At 45.7% G+C, this 22,141-nt stretch overlaps 1 protein-coding gene across 1 annotated transcript; it reads left to right on the top strand.

The window, feature by feature from the left end:
* Positions 1-577: 577 nt before the first annotated feature.
* On the top strand, positions 578-18,283 carry LOC149330968 (venom metalloproteinase BumaMPs1-like). Its single transcript, XM_089560033.1, has 14 exons — positions 578-626; positions 1,404-1,576; positions 3,742-3,834; positions 3,935-4,058; positions 5,444-5,506; positions 6,967-7,103; positions 9,384-9,455; positions 10,293-10,414; positions 11,734-11,786; positions 12,809-12,917; positions 13,719-13,886; positions 14,392-14,533; positions 16,545-16,658; positions 18,239-18,283. The coding sequence occupies exons 1-14, from the start codon at positions 578-580 to the stop codon at positions 18,281-18,283; spliced, it is 1,464 nt and encodes a 487-aa protein (XP_089416159.1).
* Positions 18,284-22,141: the final 3,858 nt, after the last annotated feature.

Here is a 22,141-nt window from a genome sequence, read left to right as displayed (position 1 = left end):
ACGCAATTTAGGCTGACAGATATGACTGGAAAAGGTCTGACGCATTGTTTATTTCTGGTACTGGAACTTAATTACACACACTGAGTGCTCAATGAACAAAATGCAAACTATAAAATTTATGCCAAAATAGGATTTAAACTCTGATGATTTTCTTCTCTAATCCTCCAGCAGTATGCTTTATATGAATATGAAGGTGGCTTCACTTATCTTTTGTTTAAATGGCTTTTGTGTGGGCACTAACATATAAATAGAAAGGAAATGACAATCATGAACGCGTGCACTGAGGCAGCCATTGTTTTGCCCCAAGATACTGCGAATGCAAAAAGTCGTCATATGCGTTCGCTGACTTAAACTATATTTTTCGGTCTCCTGCCTTTCCTAGGTACCACGGTAAACAAAAGTGAGCTCACCAAAGTAAATTTCAAGACGTTGTGCACAGCTTTGTTCACCGTTCACCTTAACAACTCTCGTCAAGAGCTGTCCAAGCTGATAATGTCAACCGCAAACACATATATAGGCAAAAGCGACGTGACGTAGGCTGCTAGTACAGGAGACCACTACCTCAGGCCCAAGCAGTATGTTCATTCTAGCCGCCGTTTTGAGTTTAGTCAGCATCTCTTCAGCAGGTAAGTAATCACAGCCACAGAATTTGCACAATGAAGGAAGTTTTCCTTCTCTTCGAACTTGGTTTGGTTTGGTTTGGTTAATGGGGTTTAACGTCCCAAAGCGACTCAGGCTATGAGAGACGCCGTAGTGAAGGGCTCCGGAAATTTCGACCACCTGGGGTTCTTTAACGTGCTCTGACATCGCACAGTACACGGGCCTCTAGAATTTCTCCTCCAAAGAAATTCTGCCGCCGCGGCCGGGATCGAACCCGCGTCTTTTGGGTCAGCAGCCGAGCACCATAACCACTGAGCCACCGCGGCGGCCTCTCCGAACTTGACATTCTTCATAATAATTCTTTTATTTCTTGTAAAATTCGCAGTATAGCTGTCAATGTCTGCTCCTGGTATTGATAATGAAATTTGGCCTACTCATTTACTATTGATGGCTACATGTAGAAGATAATAAATCTTTCACAGGAAATTGCGACTAACATTCTTAAGTATTTCCACGCAGAATATTCTAAATGCCGCCGCCGGGCTTATTTTCGCATCCTACGGTGCATGTGGAGTATGTCACGCATAGCATGAACTACACAATTTATTTTTTCGTTCAACCCGCATTCACAATTTGATGCGGATAAAACTTTCTTGAATCATTGCGCAATTGCGATAGCCCGCTCTCACTTCCATAAACTACACGTCTTCCGCTCACTGTTTTGCTCTTCTGCTTTTTGTTTTGTGCAGTATATCATTCCTAGCGGTGACCAATAAACTCTTCCTTTTTCTTCCTCCTCCAAGTATCGTTAAAAGAAGAATTAGTTTATCCACACCTGCTCCAAGAAAGAAGCAAAAATGGCGAACTCCTCCTACGCGTCAATGATGACATGACACTGCGCCTACGGAAGAGCTCGGTGCTGGCGTCTGATCTCTTCTTCACCACAAACGCTGATGGCAAGTCCGAGCATGCCTTGGTGAGCTGATAATTAGCCTCACTGTAGTTAAGAGAAGTTTCTTTGGGCAACATGACTGCACCAGACTGAAGTGTTCTGTCCTGCCATTCTTCAGACATGTTGAAGTTGCAACACTGGAAAACTGATGATACCGACAAGTAACAGTGTTGCGCTCGTCCTGTACCCGGTCTTGAATGTGTGTGTGTTTTCGCGAAACTTTTCCATGTTTGATAAATTACACCAACTAGCCCAACAACTTGCCTTACTCATGTACTCCCATTAAGTGCCAAGCGATGGTGTCCTGATGAGTGCTGTTTGCGTATTTTCGTTTAAAGTAAGCAAGAACCAGTGAATTAGCCGTGAGCGAAAAATATCCAGATCGCTGCAATTGAACGACATTGTTAAGTGTTCAAGTTATCAGCACCAGGCCATTGTACATGAAAAGAAATGGAGTATGGGGAAGAGGGGGGTGGGGGGTTTCCAGTGAGTACTCTGGACACAATGTTCGGTTAAATATTGTTTTCGCTAATCTGTAGTGCAACCGCCACAGGAAAAAAAATTATCGGCTCTGTGTCACATACCGAAAAGCAATCTTAAATAGACATGACTCCACAAACATATACCATACAAGCATGCATAAAGCGCAACTTCGCTCTTGTCTTCACAGCAACCGTATATTAAGTTATCTACGCAATTAATCGAACTAGGGGCCTAAGTTTGTGAAGATTTTTCCCTCGATGCATCCTTTTGCTTCGCGGTATGGCCATTTGCGTCTTGAGAGGCCGGGACTAACAACCAAACCTGCAATGCCATTCACTAGTTTCGATGTCGGAGGTGAGGCTGACCATTGTAATAGAAGCAAAAGAAAACTTCGCCAAAATAAGTGACAAAGCATAGTTCCAGGTGTCCCCCGCATTGTACACTCTCAGCGTTGAGGATCGACCGTCTCTCGGATACAGGACCTGCAAGTGGCTTGTATGCTGGCCTACTGTCTTTGTCAGGGCCTGTGGTGTTAGGCAGGGGCCTGCAGGTCTGATGCAAAGCTGGAGGCGTATTCGTCCAGCGTCGCCATCACTCGTCATAAACGCACCTTCCACGTACAGCCTGCCAAATCTTTAGCTGGCGTGCGCGCCGGCCGCTTTTTCTTCGCTCCTGCGCTTTGTGACGAAGCAAACTTGGGGAAAGCTCGATATTAAGCAGGGGTTTAGTGAGCCTCTGCTTCAATTTGATATCTTAGCAAGTTTGCGCCGTCATAAGCTGCAGGAGCACGGAAAACGCGGCCGTCGCGCACGCCAGCTGAAGATTTGGCAGGCTGTACTGCAGACCAGGCCTCGATCAACCTCTGCACCCCCGTCTTCGCGCCGAACATGCGCTTCGTAGATGTCAGCCTCCCACCACTTTCGGCTTTTTCTCGACATTTCAATGTTGATGTTCATCACTCTGTAAGCAACCCTGCTAGAATGCCTGCTAAGGCGATGCAATTATGTAAGAAACTATTAACTTAATGAATTCATTATTAGCCGTTACCGATGTCAGTTCTGTGGTCTACATTTTGGGATCTCGAATCAGGAACTTTTAGTCACAAGAGCTGCATCTCTGTCAATCGCTGCATTAACCACCGAGTCAGGGCAGGTGGAAGGCGAGAGTCCTTGCTTTCTCCTTTTCCTCGTAACGTCTTCCTCCTCGCAGTGCCCAGTGCTGCCGAGCTCGACTGCCCTAGTACGCAGCTCATCACTCCCTTAATTTCCTCACAACCTTGTGACGCTAGACGCACCTCAACACGTGTTCTGGAATGCAATGGTTTGATCTGGTGTCTAAAATTGTTACAATATCATGGTGACGCCACGTAGAGCGCGAACGCTATAGGAAGAGCGGCACTTCAAAACAGTTCACGCAGCTAGTGCATAGGGCATCCTAGTTATTAAGTAGAGTTTTTAGCTTTAGTTCTTTCACTCTCACGCTTTTCCCAGCCTTTGCTTTACTTCAGCACCTGTGGTATCCTGTACGCACAAGTATTTTGGTGCCAGCATCCTTTTCGGAGCGCCCGACTCCTCGGCCACACCGCGTGGACGTCCTTCGTGCGATGCTCGTAACCAGAAGCTAACCTAATTATATATTTGCAGTGAATGATTTCTTTGAAAACATCGCTCTTTCCACTGTTCTTCTCGCGCTGTCACGTTTTGCAGTGGAACGGTACAAGTTTGGAAGAGAACTTGTACCACGACAGCCAGTACCAATCGTCGTTGATGCTCTCCGAGGACAACCATGCGTTGAAAGTGGTAAGTGTAGTTACGATCGGTTGGAAGTCACACCCCACTCAAAACGGGATGCCTCTTCTATACAGAAAACGTATAAACTAATATCGTTTCTCAATTTCAGGAAGGAATTCTCAGCCCAAACTTGAGAATCAAGCCCTTGCTGACTGAAGAACGCTCATTCGGCGCTCCCATTGTTCACAAACTTTACGAAATTGAAGAACCAAAGATGAACCTGCGTGAGAGCGGTTAGTAAAAATAATGAGTAAAAACGAACGATCATGGTCACCTTCACCGATGATTTAATGTTCGCTCTTTTAATGTCACGCTCCGAGGATGCTCTGATTTCGCACTTACTCAGAGAAAGAAATCTCAGCCTCACACGCCGAAAATAATTTAAGGAACTTGTAAGAGGTGATGAGGATGCAGGTGATCAAGTGCAAATAAATACAAAGGTGCATACCTGGCGCTTCAATTCGGAATAACTTTTTTTCCTTCTCAGTCATATTCTTATAATTGTTTGGCTCCCCTTGAACAAATATTAAACTAAACACCATAATGCTATAGAGCGTCCACACAAGCTAAAACACAAAAAGCAATTGAAAAATAGGTAACCAAATAGATAATAACACATAATCCCGGAACAAGTGGCGCAGCAGAGTGGCGATAGAGAAGTGGAATGCTGAAACCCTAAAATTTAAAGGATCTGCGATAGCCCTTAGGTTCCCTGCTGTGGTGTCTACAACGAGTGTCTTATGTTCTACCTGCGATTTTCCCACCAGAGACTCTGGTTGGAACCGGTTCATTGTCCTTACGTGGTATGCCCGAGTCACCATCTTCTCAAATGTTAAAGTCTCTCCTACTGGATTAACCTCTGAGACCATACTAATTTAACCCATTAATCCAAATTATACACCCCAAAATACCCCTAATCTAACCAATGCATTTGCTGGGATCGGAATACTTCCAAAATTTTGGGGTGCGCCTTGTTCTAAATTTTGGGGGCCCTAAGTTTTTCAAATTTCGCAGTGCCCTGTGATTTGCCCACTGGAGATCACGTGGTATTGAAAGCGTCAAGATCCTACCAATTTGATTCATATATCGGGAGGAGCCCTCATACCACTATTGGAGAAGTGGTGCAGCGGTTAAGCGGTGCGCCACTTCCCAGGCAGGTGGCGGTTTAAAACACAGCGAACGGCGAGGTTTGTGAAGACGGCTCCCGTAAGGCCCGCAGCGCCACGATTGGCGGGTGGCAATTGCACGGAATTTCTCAACGGTAGGCACTTTGCTCAGTATCCTGAGGGCAGGTTGCTACTTACCACAGTGTGTTTACGTCACAAGGTCATGTGGTTACTCTCGACCAATCAGAATTTTGTGACAGTAGCCGGAAATTTTTTGTGAGACGACAACCTAAACGCTATCGCATTAGAGGCATGACTTTTTATTACTGCCCCCTCCTCTTTTCCATTTTTTTGCTCTTATGTTAGGTGAGTGCCTTATTCCAGAATCTCGCCTAAGCAGCTTCTTAACATTCGGTTGCTTGTGTGCTTGTCTCACGTTCACGTTTAGTTTCCGGAAGCCTAATATGTTGTAGACAACCAAAGGCGTTTGTTTTTTTTTTGTTCTTCTTTAGCTCAGGATCCTTTCGATGTTGCCTTCAGTTTTCCCTGGCTATTTAAGACATGGCAGCAGCCACGTAAGTAAAATCACTATTTTATAACACCTTTGGTTTCAAACGACTCAAAAATTTACCTTTAACATTTTCTGCGGAAGTTTCCGCTAACTTAGTTTTGTCTGAAGCGATTTCACGTGACATTCAAATGCATCGATTACTCCGGACATGAAACTTTATCTTTCCCCTTAAATTTCTTTTAGCTTCATTCTCAAAATTGTGAAGAAAAGTTGTCCGATGCTGTTGCGTGTTAGGACGGGCAAAAATTAATGTAGCAAAAAAAGTTTTGGCTAGGACAATGCGCATGGTTTTACACGATGATGGAATGTGAAAATATTTAGGGGCTAATCTAAGAGATGAAGCTCGACGAGGGCATAGACTGGGGGATGGCAAAACAAGAATGTTGTCGACAACGTGAGAGGTGAACAACTACTCCTGGCAGACGTCGAGAATGAACGCGAAATCAGCGGGAGCGACGTCGCGCTACAACTGGAGAGATTAGGCGAGTTAAATAACAAAAAAGAACAGAGACCGAGGCATAGCAATAGAAGGCCGCAACTCGATCCATAGCAGGTCCGGCTTGTTTTCCTCCGGGAATAAATATAAGCACGAGGAATCAGCAATTCCACTCCTGGCAAAACTTCCCGTGCTAGCCTGCACGCGAATAGCTTATAGAGAACTATCCTGGGTGGGTTGGCACGCATGTCTTGCTCAAATGCCTGCCTTCATATTTTGACGCGGTCATGAAGTCGATGGCAAGACAGCACCTCAAAGTATATGATCACAATAAGCGTCAGCGGCCCTGTCAGCCCCGTCCCGTAAAGACGCGGTCCCGATCGCTTCAGTGTGTAATTCAGCAAATACAATGTACGCACAGACCCTTTCCCATTCTTTTTACCATCCTCAAGGCTGAAAGGCAACCTCGTGCTCATAATAATAGTATGTGCTATGTAAAAGCTACCAGGCACGTCTTAGTGGAGGAGTCCGCATTTGTGGATCAATTTTGACCACCCGGGTTTCCTTAACGTGTGCTCGCATCTGACAGCACGCGAGTGTCTTCAGCATTTCTCGCCTAATCACAAGCGACGACCGCGACCGGGATCCTATCTCGTTTGCTTCGGACTCGATCGGAAAACGCCATAGTCTCTGAGCCGCCGCTGCGTGGTGCCTGTTCTAAATAAACTGTTGGGTGTAATAAGCTGCACTCCGCTAGATAAAAGGAACTACTTGAAGATTTCTCAAGTGCTGCATTTAGGGAAGGAAATTTTTAGGTATTCGGCGGGCTGCTTGACAGGTCACTACCTGCTACGGCAACCAAAGCGCCAAATATTTCGTGCCAATTGATGCCGCGTCTGTGGAAGCCCTTTTAATGGCATCACCCTTTCTTCATATCACCGTATCCTAAAGTGTACAATGGTCGTCATCCGCTGTTGAAGCCCCTACATACAGCGAGTCTCTAACACAAATGCGTTGTTGCTGTACAGCCCAGCCACCTGCAGTGGCAAAGGAGCTCCCAGAGGAATACATCAGCGAACTGCACGTGGTATCCTGCAGCAGTCACGAGAGGCAGTTCGCGACACACGATGAGCTGATCGCGTACATTGCTGTCCTCATAAACGCAGTAAGCATCCTGATTTTTTTTTCTTGTGAGGTAAATCTGCAGAAGCGGTTCTCTTTCTACCTTCGTGAACCATACAATACGGAAATTGAGCGAACACCGCCACAGACTTAAGATCAGCTTTCTTCCACGTGAGCAATAAAATACTGCGCCGAGAAAAAGTACTTACGGTGTAGAGCTGAACTTTCTCACAAGTTGGACGCTCTCGGTACTTGAGCATGCATGAACGTAAGCTTTGATGTAAGAGATAGAAGCGAGGTTCGACACAGCCCAGTTGGGAAGCTGCTAAACCATACGGTAACGAAGTGGAAAGCGTTTTTCATAAGCTGGCTCAAACCGGGCCTCGCTCTAACTATAGAGCCGTGGCTCAAACCGGGCCTCGCTCTAACTATAGAGCCGTGAATTGTGATGCCTCGCATGCTGTTTGCGGACTCGCTGAGGGGAATAAATTATTCTGCTTTTACAACGGCAGGTCTTAAGCGCACGTTCCTGAGTTTCATTTCGGTGGAGCAGTAGTAGTAGCAGTAGTATTAGTAGTAGGTACAACCCGTAGAGCGTTGCCATTAGACCCTTCCGGCGGGTGTTTAGGGTGGTTATTGGTTAGGTATGGCAAGAGCGCATAATGCGCAGCTGGAGGCTGGCTGCCGCGGGAGCCGTCTGAAGGGTGGGCAACATTGAAGGAGGCGGAAGCGTATGGCAAAAGCGGAGGAACGTAGCAGGCTGTGTTTGCGGAATGGAAGAAAAAGATTCTAGGAGGGAGCGCGACGCTAAGCGGCCTGTCTTCGCAAGCCAGGGCTCATGAAGCCGCTCGATCCCCCGTTTTTCGCTCTTACACAGCGCTCTGTAACAATGCATATATGAAGATGCTGTCATCTTCTCCTGACTATTTCTTAATATATTGGAAAACCTTAGCAATTGTCGCTGAGTCTCGTTACGCAGCGGTAACTGACTCGTGAGTTTTTTCTTCGATTCTTTCAATGATTCATCTTCACAGCAAATTTCGTTGCAAGCATTGACACAGCATGCCCGTTTTCTCCAGTACCTTTTTGCAAGCATTGTCCTAACAATGTCACGAATGGGTCACTTCCAGGATTTTTTTTTACGCGCCTAGGTGCGAAGCGATACTGGTACAGCTGCAACGGAAAAAGAATGGCACAAGTTAATCATGACCGGAGCGAAAAAATCGCGACACGCGGCGCTATTGTTGTCGAGTACGCCGACAGCGAGAGTGCCAGGAACATTCCATTTCCTAAAGCGGGGGTGGCCGGCAGAAAGCAGCCCACATAGACATTCGCCCATCAGAAATGCAGCATCTTAAACGAACGCCTGTAGATGCCTTATCAGCCAAACCATGTGCAGGCGGCTAAGCGCATAATCTCGTTTTATTTATTTTTTTTTTTGCGCTAGCGTGGCGAGCGTTTTCCTTAAAAAAATGTGCTGGAGATGCACTGTCGAAAGTAACGTGTGGCAGTGCCTACTTTCGGATTGCCTGCTTTCTGTCGGCCGCCCCCACTTTGGAAAGTGGAATGTGCCAGGCACTCTCGCTATATGCGCATACGGCTACAATAGCGCCGCGTCTCGCAATTTTTCTGCTCCGGTCATGAGTAACTTGTGCTAATCTTTTTCCGTTGCAGCTGTACCTTATCAACGGCATCCACGAAATTATTCAGAATGGGATAAATACAGCCAATTACAAACGCATTTCTGAAAAAGATTGGAAAAACTTGCGTTAAAATCGCCGAGTGCCGCTTCGCAGTATTTAACTTCGTTATTCATATCAATCCACGATATCCCCTCCTTTCCTGGTATATTTTTAAAAGTTTTCCCGGTGGCCTCATCCATCTAAAAACGGCGCACAGAAAAAACACGCAGAACACAGGGAGAACGGACAGGACTGAGCTTCACCTCATATAAGGCATTCCGGGAGTGTGGAACATCTTTTTCGCTTCCAACCTTGCCTGCGCCAAGGTTAGAATAAGCATCACCGAGTGTCTTGACGCACCATCTATGCCAAAGGCAACCAGGCAACGAGATTTTCTGCTCAGCCATATCGTAGAGCCCTTAAAACATCCTTAAATACCGTGTGGTCTTGAAAAGTGAGGACAAGCGTCCTCCTTGCCTTACACAGATTTAGAGCTTAAGCGGTCTCATAAGTGCCCGGATGAAAGGCTAAGAAACAAACCCCATTTCTTGGCAACTTTTTGGCAAAAGATGGTACATAACTTGCCTACAGCAGAAGAAGCAGCCATATAATACCGATACATGGCCGATATTACTTTCTAGGTAAACATATGGTATGAAGGAATGGAGAACCCAAGACTCAAGTTGAAAGTTGTCGGAATCACCCGCAATTCAGTGAGTATACGTACTGAATGGAATAAAACAAAATTTAATGCTACGTAACTATAACTAGTACTTGAGAAAAACTAATTCTGAACAGGTTCTGAGTATTAGACAAGGGTAAGAGACGCACCTGTGCGTAGCATCAAGGAATTGTTTTGGTTTGGTTTGGTTTATTGGGGTTTAACGCCCCAAATCGACTCAAGCTATGCGGGAAGCCTAAGTGAAGGGCTCTGGAAATTTCGACCACCTGGGGTTCTTTAACGTGCACTGACGTCAATATTAATAATAACACAACAATGGACCCCAGGACTTGAAGGCTTTTCACTCACCGCATCGAAACCTTCATCGGGTGCTTAGACTGGCAATGTGTTCTTTAACATAACAATGGTAATGTTATGAGTTCTACAAGCACATAAGCGAAACAGCGCATCTCCAGTGGTAGTAGGGACTCGCGCTACATAAAAAGCGAAAGAACTCCTGAGCCGATTGAAGAAATTTCCAAGCAATGGGCCAAGTTCACAGTGTGGTGTCTTCTGACAATACCTCGGCCAACTCGCCAAGGAAATGACTAACAACCTGTCGCGAAGAATAGCATTCAACTCTTCGTACTTGATTTCATTGATGCGACGGCATTAAAAGCCCCATGGGGCCAAGGCGCGCCATCCCTCATAAAATTCACCCGTTGGCTAAAAGGAAGTAACGCCATCAGGCAGGAGCTTTCCAATTGGCTAGAGGGAAGTGACGTCACTTCCGGTGGGAGCAACAGCTGCTATTGTTGTCGCAATCCAACGCAGAATCTAATTTGTCGTTCTTGCGATTTTTTTTATACATATAACGTGGTGCTTCCAGGGCGGGGAATCTGAAGTGAAAGAAGAAGGCTACTTGATGGCTGACAGGACCCTCAACCAGTTCTCAGATTACGCCGATAAAAACATTGGGGGAAACCCTGATGCCATTTACATGATCACTAAGTAAGTTTTACGCTTTCAATCTTTAGTTTTGTGGGCCCACGCAAAAAAAAAAATCAGATGGATTTCATTTCAGCATAAGAAACTTCAGCGTTCGCTTTAAAACCAAAATGCAGGTATGCTCGGAAATTCCCGAAATTACCATGCAGACATGAACGTTGCCTAATCGAAATTTGCGATTTCTTCCTGGCTGTACTGTTCATACGATGTATTCGCTAAGATTGCAGTGTTGGCACAGGCTAGCGTTCTGAAGGTAGGACTTGTTCAGGCAATATTTCGGTCTGGGCAAGTTAATTCATCCTTCATTAAACGTACTCTTCGGAAGCATTGACAAGCAGACGAAAACAAGTACAATATGCAATTGCTTTGCGTGCATGTAAAGGTTTTTCGTTCGTATTTGTCTTCGTCGGACAAGTGCGCTTTTTCACGCAGTCCAGAGTTAAACCACGTATCATACCTTCAGAATTTGCACTGAAATTGGTGTATGTCTAACTAATAAAGCGTTCAATACGGGTTTCTACGATATAACAAAATTATTCTTTGGACTGTATTCGGACTATAGTTTAGGTTCTGTTGCTGTGATCTGCCTGTACCCAAATTGCATTCTCCGAACTGTGCCATGTGCATATAAAGAGAACTATGCACTATACACTTTAATGTTTCCCTCATAAATTACATTTATTTTTATGCATTGCTGTCAATACTTTCAGCACGCAAAAATTTCAATTTAAAAGAAGTAATACTTCAACGGAAACCAATATCTTCATAATTTTTTTAAACTTTCTGATAACCTAGTTTTGCAACTTATTTCGTACTTAGCTTCCCAAACACATTATGAGGACAGAACTCAGGCCGGGGGTAGTTTAAATTTTTTTATGCCTTGAGATACCTCATGACCTGACCTAATTGGGTATCTCCAATGCTTAGAACGTTTGGCGAGAAGGAAGTAACATTGCTCTTGCTTACTACGGGCGACAATAAGCAGTATGTAATACAGTGAGCTCCAAGAGCCAGAAGTTTTCATTTATATCCAGGACGGTAACTTACAGGACAGGATTGTCTTGCAGTGGATACGACATAGCACTTCACTCTGGGAAAAACGTTTCGTCAACGCCATCCTTAGCGCCACCGAGTGTCCGCAGCGGGAAGCTACACACAATCTTCTCTGGTTTTCGGTTTAGGAATTTGGCGTGGATACCAGAAATGTATCAATGTTCTCAATCGTACGAGAATTTGAGTTTTTCCGCCCAGGCTTTACTGTCTTAGCACTTTATGAACATCAAGAATTTGTACGCCGACACTTTTTATTGTCATCATTTCAGTCAAGACATGGCAGATGTGACGCACTCTGGAACTATAAGCAGTGGCATCGCTGGTGAGTGTCTTAACTTCTCCAGACAAATGACAAGAAACAAACTGTTTTTACTGTCAGAAGTTTAAGCACATAGTGAAGGTCGAGCGCCTCAGTTCTTCTTCTTGGAAGAAGTGTTTCGTAAGTTGCATAACTTTTGAAGCAAGCTATTCCGCAGCCTTGGAACGTTACATTTTCAGAATGCGAGTACACGTCAGCGGAACAAGACGCTCTTGCATACCTGCCGTACTCGCAGTTAAAGCTAAATTTTCGCAGCGTGTATCGCGCAACCTGATTTCGAGTTACTGGTCAATTCGATCTGGTCTTACCATTGCTAGTTATCCCCTTTAGCTCATTCAGTAGAGTGACTGCTCCGATGAAGTGGTGGTCCTGGGGTCAAACCCCGGACCAGGATCAGTTTTTTATTACCTACGAAGTTTCTGTAGAAGCTGCGTAGGTTTCCTTTCTGACCGTAAGGCCGCGCTTGGGAGGATGCCAATGAGTAATTTTTCCCTTATAACATGATTTTACTGGTGCAACTCGCTTTACCTTACCGGATTTTTCACTACCTGCGGCGTAAAGCCGCATTGCTATGCGTCGTACATTCTGCCGCTAAAGCCAGACTTCGCTAATCTTTCTGACACAGAGTGATCAGAGGGAAGTGTGGAGTCGAAGAGGAAAGACGTCTTGCTGCGGCGCCTACACCACGCGCCAAGCGTTTTTATATGCTTGTACTGGCCTGCGAGCATTATGCGTGGGTAGGTTTGATACAGATTTGTCGGTAGCTCGCAGCATGCGCACACCTGGTAAGGCTGAACAGGGGAGACGGTTCAACCGATTCTCGCTCTTGTTCTCCAGTTACCTCTGGCAGCAGCACCCCCTTTATTCGGCTGCCTTCGGCTACGAGGCCCCAATGCTTCGGCCTTGAGAGAAGATAACCGATATCATTATGAATCACAGTTTAAGACAGCTTGTGGACGACCGATTTAAGTTAGAAGGACGAAGCATTTGGAAGTTCGTTTTTAATGTTCTTGTGTTCTGCGTAGGACTCGCATTCGTAGGGACCCTCTGCATTTACCGGAATGTCGGCATCGGCGAGGACCCCGCGCGTAGCTACAAAGGAATCTACGCAGCCGCCCACGAGATTGCTCACATGTGAGTGTTCCACTTGCCTTCTTCAAGCCCTGTTACTGACATGCATTGGTCCGCCCATTCATACAACGACACGCGTGAGCTTTGCAAACCTGAAGTGGCTAGAGCTATGTTCAGTATTGTGCATCTTTATCCTGAAGACTTCAAAACATTTTCTCGCCTTAACCGCTGGCTCGTTTGCAGCAAAACTGGGCACAAAGCTTGCGTACTGGGGTAGCTTCTGTCCCGTAGCAAGTTTTACAATGATACTCACTTGAAATGGTGCATCTCTGTAATAGTTTGCGCCAAGATCGACGAAATAAAATCTGCCAGCGCCGGGTTGCCGCGAAGGGCGGCAGTGGCGCCATCAACGGACCTGCGCAGCTTGTAATGTTGACCTCGGCGCCCTTCGCGTCGTGGCGCTTTCCTACGCAAACAACAGATGGCACCACAAACGCCCTTTTGCTAAAACCTAGAGTTGCCGGCTTTCGGCTCGTCGGTTTCGAAGCAGACGATTACGTGTTTGCCTCATGCGCGGCTGAAACAGGTGAGTACTGTTGACAAACTTAGTACGAGACAAAAGTTACCGCAATATTCAAGTTCTGTGCGCAGTTTCAGCAGAAACTAGCCAGCGGCTGAGGCGTGAAGATTTTTTAAAGCCTTCATCATAAAGATGCACAATACTGTATAAACGTGCCATGAATCATATGCTACTTTCATAACATTTGTCGTGCGCGGGGTCGCGTCATCGCCGAACGCGGGCAGAACGTTCATTTTCACGTCTAATTCTGATTTTGAAATCAACGTTTGCTTGTACCGCTTCAGTTTAGGCGCTGCTCACGATGGCGACCCCGGAGCGCCGGACATCCCCAACAACCCGGGAGCCAGGGCCTGCAGCTGGAAAGAAGGCTACCTCATGAGCTACGAAGACGGTGGACGCAAGAAGTACCAGCTCTCGCCCTGCAGCCAAGGCCAGATACGCGCGTTGCTCAGGTGATCATTGTGGCGCGAGTATTCGGGTGGTTTTCCTCGCAGGAGTAGTAACGAGGAGGCAGGGAGGGTCAGTAAAAGAAACAGTCACAATGAAAGATACGGTACAGAGAAAGACGCGGGAGAAAGATGGAATACAGCGAACAAAGGAGTCAGGTAGTCTTAAATAGCTTTCTCCCGTCAGTTTTCCGCCTTTTCCCTCCAATGACTAGGCACTTTCCTCGAGTGGCCACTGCATTGAGGTTTAGTCGCTGCAGGCAACTGTTCCAGATGCAGCCTGCTAAGGAACTTCTTCCTTTTTGGAACTGCTGCATTTACTTCCACCACCCGACGGGTGAAGTGTTAGTAAATTCTGACACGCCAGCGTCCAGCGTTTCAGTCGCCTACTCTCCGAATGGCGGCGCTCGGAACCCAGAGCAGAACTCAGTCCAGGAAGGCCAGCACGGAGGGTCTCGTAGCTAGGGCAGGAGTGTCATGTAAAAAAAAAAAAAGCCTTTTTGCTTTTTAGGCACGTTCCGCAGAAATGTCTGGATGAGACATCTGCAAAGGATTACATGACGAGGCACAAAAAACTTCCGGGCCAAATGATCACTGAAGAGGAGTACTGCAAAGTCCTGTTCAAGTCCCAGGGCACTGGAATGCCAGTGAAGGTGCGTTCAGCAATAGCCTTCATCTTAGTAGACTGCGATGAATGTAGTTTTGCTTATTCATCATGTTTCGCCAGATTCAACACCACAAGTGATGTGCGAGAGACGTCCATGCTAGTAGTGTTCAAGAGGAACTGTGTGGATTGCGTTACTAGAGTCCTTAACAGGACAAAGTATTTACGATTGGATGCATCTGAACATATTCGTTAACAGTTATCAGGTATAGCGCAAATAGACTGAACAGAACGGCAAGACAGTAAGCTAAACTAACACCTCCTCGTGCAGTTGTGTATTCAAAGCTTTTATGGCGAAAGCCTTGCTTATCAACAACGGAATACCGCATTACACGGCGTCAAGGAAAAGTGGAACCTGGGATTAGCGAAGAAAAAGTATATTTTTTCACAGGACGCGGGGAATCGAACCAAGGACCTTCAGATTACGAAGCGAGCACGCAACCCACAGCTAGACCACAAAGCCGCGTTGCTTCTTGGCGAATCAAGATGAACTTAGTGTGTGCGTTGGCTTACGATCGTGTGCTAAAGAGTAGGTGTGTCATTAGAAAGGAAGCGAAAACAATATATAATAAACAAGCAATGCTTACGATTTGAAAGCACGTAAGTGACCTCTTTAGTGTCCTCCGTAATGTTCTAAACCTCAGTTATCAAGTTTCAAGACACGCTATTCAGGGATGCAACGCTAGCCTTCTTTCGGGATGCTTATAATGAGCTTTCATATTTGTGAAATACACAGCAATTGCTTTTGATACGGTCTCTGCGGCGTCTGAAAAGAACCGCTTTGCTTGGTTTTCGGTTAGTAAGATTATTTGGTTCTTACTTTGAACCACTCTTTTGGTTTATAGCTTTAGGGGGGTTTAACGCCCGAAAGCGACTCAGGCTACGAGGGACGCTTGAAGGGCTGCAAAAATCTCTTCTACCTGGGGTTCTAACGTGCACTGACGTTGCACAGTATACGGGCCTTTAGAATTTCGCGTGCATCGAAATTCGACCATCGGGGCCGGGATCGATCCCGCATAATTCGGGTCAGCAGACGAGCGTCGTAACTACTGGGCCACTCATTAAACATTTTTAATTCTTATTATGCCTTATTATTGCCATCCGAGTGGAAATGTGCACCTGGCTAAATTCATTCCGGCCTATTCTTTCCCCACTTGTGTGGCAAATATTCCCGACTGCGGCACCAGCCTATACAAAGATACGATAGGCCACGTTCTTCTATGCATCTGGGGCTGCTGGTCGATATGGTCGCTGTCCACAGTACTGGCACGTAATCGGCCGTTGTGCCCACAAACATCCTTCAAGAACGCACTGAGTCTACACCAGCTCACAAAGTTAGAATGTGCATCGATTAGTGCGCCCAAATCCCCCCCCCCCCCCCCCCCCCCCCCCCTCTTATGACTGTGGGCTGCACTTCCTGGCGTTTATGTTCCTCTTCATTCACTCCTTTTACTTCCGATCGGTACGCTCCAGTCCCACAGCGCACGGTTAGAAACCAACACCGCACCTGTTTATTCTAGCTGCTCTTCCTCCCTTCTCTTCCGCCGCCGCGGTGGCTCAGTGGTTATGGTGCTCGGCTGCGGACCCGAAAGACGCGGGTTCGATTCCGGCCGCGGCGGTAAAATTTCTATGGAGGAGAAATTCTAGAGGCCCGTCGACGGTGCGATGTCAGTGCACGTTAAAGAATCCCAGGCAGTCGAAATTTCCGGAGCCCTTCACTACGGCGTCCCTCGTAGCCTGAGTCGCTTTGGGACGTTAAACCCCATAAACGAAACCAAACCCTTCTCTTACTCTTCTTTTCTGCAAGCTTCAGCATCGTTTCAATCATTTGCCTGGAGGCCAAGTTTTGCTCATATACAAACACCTTGTTTCACGTGGCTCTAGATGCTCCAGTACACGTCGTCAGTAAGAAAATAAATGCATTGCTGTAAGAAGCTTTTTTTTTATTCATAATCTTAGAAGGAAAAAAAAGAAATAAATCCTGAATCCAATTTATTCAGGACCCAAAATCCCTGAAAGACTGCAAGATGCAGTGTTGCCTCCGTACTTACTACGGCCCCGGAAAATGTGAGCAAGAACGTATCCTGGAAGGGATGGCCTGCGGGGACGGCAAGGTACGTGCTATCAGCAAAACAGTGCTCGTCGTGGCCCTTGAAGTAATTCCCATCAACAGATCAGTACAGCCATGCAGGCACTACTTGCTTCGGAATCAGGCATTGAGCTTCCGAGAATCTTCTGCCTTCAACATTAGTGAGCTCAGGCCTGCTTTGTAAAAGTAAATGGGCTTGATGGACGCCAGACAAGGCTTTGGAGACCAAAGAAAAAAAACCTGGCTTTCTCTCGTGTCTCATTTACCCCGGCGTTTCGCGTTCTAGCCCGCTTTTAATCTGTTCGAACATTCCGCCCTGGTGTCTTGACTCAGTGACAAAAATATATCAGGGGCTATACAGTGTGCGCGGAAGCAGTTCAGCTAATCCTTAAAATATTTTCTTGCCACGCTGTCAGCATTCAGGATTGAACAAGGCTAAAAAAAGGCTGCTGGTGGTCAGCTTTATAAAACTTTGGCAGGTGACAACGATTCTGGCAATGATGACATGCAGATAAAACGCCCTATATTTTATTAAGCGATAACGATAAAGGCCCGGTTTGTCGAGAAAATATGGTGACGGCGTTGTCGGTGTCGGCATTGTGAGCGAAAAATCACGACCATGACTCTGGCAGGTGTTGCCAGAGAGCAACAAAGGAGACAGGTAGGCCACCTAACTCGTCACAACCTGCCCACCGGATAGTGAGAAAACTGCTCAGCATGGCAGGAGGCAGTTAAATAATGATTGGTCCTTCGGGAAGACCAAACTGGGCTACAAAGGCACACCGCTGGGAGCACCTAGCATCGCAGGGCAGTGGCGCATCGCTTAACCGCTGCAGCACTGCGCCAGGATGGGTATGAGGACTACCAGAGACCTATGAATGTAGAGAATGACCTGCATAAATGGGAGCTGACCCAATACGCTATCGCAGAGAGCATGCTTTTAGGAATCTTCTCAATATTAAAGTGCAATATGAAAAAAAAAACATTCTTTTGGGCTAGTCTGCCTGCCATTTCTTTTAATTTAACCAGTATAAAAATGGTATATACACTTTCTGTAGACTTCTTATAGACTTCGTTGCTTTGCTGTAGTATTATCCTTATGTCTATTTATAGCCTATAGCCTGTCTATAAGCAAAAGCTTACAAAAGAGGCATAGCCGTAAATGTATAAATTTTCGAGTACAGACTACCTATCGCTTTTTTGTTGTCAGACTTTTCTATAGGATGTCACTATAGAAAGTGTATAGACTTCATTAAGAAAAGTTTGTGGACAGTCTGTAGGCTATCGAAATTTTCAACAAGCTTTTTTTTTTTAAGGAAGAGTTAGTAGAAACGAAAAAGGACAATTTACGTCCATGAGCTGACGTCTCCTAATTGAGTCCCAATGTCGCGGACGTATTCTCATAGCGACAAGTTAGGTCTTAAAAGTGCTCTAGCATGCCCCAGCAAGTGTACTATAATAATTACCACAGCTTCTCTAAAATTATGCGACGCAACTACCAATGTCAAAAGATCCACTTCTCTTGTCTTCTCTAAGCGCATTTTTCATTGCGCATTAGTCTACTTACCATAAAGCCAATTTACTCCGAATATTCTTGCATTTCAGACTTGCATCAAGGGAGTCTGCGATAACCACACTTTGCCGGAATGAACACGTTTAACAAGCACAAGCGCTAGATTAACCACGCCTGGACAAATGACCCCATTTCTTTCTTCTTAGTAATCTGCGCTGTGAAATAAACCAAACATCACTCTGAATAATAAAATTTGTCCAAGAATGTCCTTGTTGCTGCTTGGATGGATTTGAGAAACAGTTAACTTCGTCTTCCTCATTAAAACCCGAAGGTGTTTTGCGGTTGTGTTAAAATAAGTATGTAGTTCTGGTCAAGGCCAGAGCCGAATGTATCCGCAACCAACCTGTCACCTGCACAGCAGCTTGGGAAGAAAACATCGCGAAAGAAAACTGAAAGAACACAAATTTTGCATGTGCACTCAAAGGCCGCTAGAGTGGGCCCGTATCAAAGCAAGTTTAATATAGCCGGAACACATCAAACTTAACATTATATTCTCTAATGACACAGTTCCTCAAATTTTTTAATCCACGACCTTGTTAGGACTGCGTTGCTCATCGTTAACGACCATATCTGTTCCTGATTAGTGAAATATAATGCCGCCATTTTTATTCCCCTACTATCCATTTGCCTTCCTTCGCTCCAGTCGCAAGGCAATCTGTTAAATGAAAAAGTAAGAAGATATGCCAGGACATCTACATCTGTGCGGAGGTATTTCATTTCATTTCATTTTATTACTCTCAAGGCCGGTCAGGCGTTAGAGAGGAGCAGGCAAAAAAAATAAATACAAAGAAATAAACAAATAAACAGTTACAATTCATAAGCATTAACAGTATCCTTGAATTTCTGAGATTCATTGTTGACGACGACGGGGGAGGGCAGGTGATTCCAGTCCGAGGCTATTCTGGAGACGAAGGAATTTAGATATTGGACAGTCCTGCACTGTGGAATGTGCACCTTTAGTTGATGATCTCTGCGGGACGATATGTGCACCGGAGGAGTAAACAAGGACTGCTTTAAGGTTTCGTTGCCGTAATATATTTTGTGAAATGTGCAGAGGCGCGAAATGCGGCGCCGTATGGCAAGATCCGGAAGACTAAGCGTTCTTTTCATTTCTGAAACACTGGCATGGCGGGAGTAATTTGACATTATGAACCTTGCAGAGCGATTTTGGGTGGATTCAAGCAACCCAATGAGAGAGTTAGTGTATGGGTCCCACACTGGAGCAGCGTACTCAATTTTTGAACGGACGAGTGTTTTGTAAAGCAGTAGTTTCACAGGGATAGGGGCAAGGGAAAAGTTACGACGGATGAAGCCAAGCATGCGGTTGGCCTCGTTAGTAATATATTCAATGTGAGCCTTCCAGGACAGATCATCTGTTATTTGAACTCCAAGGTACTTATACTTGTTAACTTGGGTCAGTGGGGTGTCGTCGAGAGAGTATGAGCACGGAATGTTGTGATTAGTCGCGCGTAATTCTCATTAATTTACATTTGTTAACGTTTAGTTTCATAAGCCAGGTATTACACCAAGTTCCAATTATGTTCAGATCATTTATGTTCAGAACAGGGAGTGGCTTTAATTTTGGTTAGTTTTTTGGGTAGCACTGTACAGCCCATTTTTATTGCCCGCTCGATGACTGGCGGGCTAGCATAGGCTCAACTACGCGATTAGATCGGCTTAGTTCTCCGAATCACGGACATTTTAAACAATATTTGTTTTTAATAAAGACGATGGTGGAATGCTGGGGGAACATAACATTTATCTCAACTTCAGTCACGTCATTCAGGATTATCCAGATGCACTTCGGGTACTCCCGTTTGCGGAAGAAGGCATTCATTACTGGTGAACTATTTCGGACTGCGAACTCACCTATCAGCTCCTCCTGATATTTCTAAAACCTCTGCCATATTCCCCTATTTCTTGTACGCCTTTCTGAATCTTGCCTACTTTGGCATTGAAGTCGCGCATCATCAGAATGTACTGCGTTCTTATGTCCAATTCTACGTCTTCCTAGAGCCTTACGATCATTTCGCTGTCAAGAATGGGTACAAGTAATGTAGGTCTGTACAATTAAACTTGTACCTCTTGTTTAGCGGAATTACAATCAGAGCTGTCGTCTCGTTAATACAGTGTCAGTTGAAATAAGATTGTTTTTCCGATGTTGCCATACAAAAGGCCGAGGGGAAAAAGGGTGCAAAGTGCAGCTTGACATCCCCCCGGTACGACAGATTCGAAAGCAGCAGCCAATATATAGGGCTTACAAATACACCACCCACAGGAAAATTACGTACAAAGCACATACACGTTTTTTGCCGAAAAGCTGACAATAATAAAAAATCAACCGTGCACACCACGCAGAAAGGTAGTACGAAAATTATGTTAAAGGGCAATGCGCGAGAAACCGATCAGTAGGCGTTTTGGCATTCGGTCTCAGGATTTCCTGACAGAGAATGAAAAAAGCAACACAGATGCTAAGAATATAAACTACAGCGCATACACTCTATATATCTCTTCGGTATGTTCCTGACGCATTAACGCTTAGATTTTTATCTTATCTTATCTAAACAGTGAGGCAGAGTGCACGCTATGCTATTTGTGCTATAATTGAGCGGTGCGTTGGGAAAGTTCGGTGCATCTGCTGTTGTGTATACTGTGTCCACTGGAGATGAAAACGATAAAAAAATCGAGGTCATAACACAATGTCAGCTCGTTTATCGTAATCCGTTCATTTAAATGGCACTTGCGAGAGAAGGTTACTACTATAAAGCCAGAAGATTAGTAGCAAACTGCACGTCAGCGTCTGGCGATACCTAGCGCGAACCGGCACTGACAGATACATCCCCCTCCCCCGCAAAATTTCTCATTACCGGTTGGCAGTTTGTTGAAAGTTCATGCCATACCCTGATGAACATGATGAAAAAAGAAAGAAAAGTGTCATGTGGCGGAAGTTGTTTCCGATTTCCTTTATTTCTTTTTGTATTCTTTTGGCAATCTAACATTGCACAACTAATACATTTATACTAATGGCCTGGCGGAGTTAATCGGACGAGATGATGTCATAATCGACATTTATTACCGCACATTGTCCTTGTCGTGTAAAGAATATATTTTATTTCTTTATGTGTACCTGTAGGTTTCTCTACAAACTCGTGGACGTTATTACAATTCGACCTAGATAAAAAGTTTTCGGCAGGTAGGGTAGGCCTGGCGAATGCAAGCGACGAGGACGGTAGCCTTGTCACTTTCCCCGGCGTGGCGAACACACCAGCTTCCTACGTCACAGTTTTCGAGAACATCCATCGTGATCTCGTCTTCGCACCTCGTTAACGCGGCATTTAACTCTGCGGCTTCCTTCTTTCACTCGGCGTTCTCTGGCACAACAAACAAATTTCACGCTTAGCAACTCAGCCTCCAAAACTGGCTGCGGAGGACGTATTCCCGAAAGAAGGGGCTCGTATTCGTCTGAAGAAGCGTGAAATTTGTTTTCGACCACCTGGGGCTCATTCACATTCACTGACGTTGCACAGTACACGGGCCTCTGGAATTTCGCCTCCATCGAAATTCGACCGTCGCGGCCGGATCTTAACAAATTTGAGCCATTTTCCCCACCATTACAAAGCAGCATGCCTGCGGAGAGAGCAAAAGGATGTCCAGCACTCCATTATCTTGCAGGCGAAATATCACCTCTTGCCTCCCAAATTCTAAGACGCGCTCCCGCCGACACAAAAGTGATCTGGGCTCCTGGCGACCAGGGTCTACGAGGCAATGAGGCCGCTGATGCGGCCGCCCGAGCGCTCACACACCGGGCTCCTCATCCTAGCTCTCCTGGCGCAGAAGCTCATAAACCTCTTCTGCGGTTCCGTGATATCTAATTCATTATTGCGACAGCCACCGTCTCTACCCGGCACCTGCCAAGGGGCTGAGTAAGGCGGAGG

Source organism: Amblyomma mixtum, chromosome 9, assembly GCF_055824585.1.
Source record: "Amblyomma mixtum isolate Tamu chromosome 9, ASM5582458v1, whole genome shotgun sequence".
NCBI lineage: Eukaryota > Metazoa > Arthropoda > Arachnida > Ixodida > Ixodidae > Amblyomma > Amblyomma mixtum.
This window is presented reverse-complemented; position numbering and strand designations above follow the sequence as displayed.

Coding starts and splice junctions, on each gene's coding strand:
- LOC149330968 (XM_089560033.1), top strand. CDS start 578: ATGTTCATTCTAGCCGCCGTTTTGAGTTTAGTCAGCATCTCTTCAGCA. Junction 4,059..5,443: donor GATGAACCTGCGTGAGAGCG/GTTAGTAAAAAT, acceptor GTTCTTCTTTAG/CTCAGGATCCTTTCGATGTT. Junction 12,918..13,718: donor GCCCACGAGATTGCTCACAT/GTGAGTGTTCCA, acceptor GTACCGCTTCAG/TTTAGGCGCTGCTCACGATG.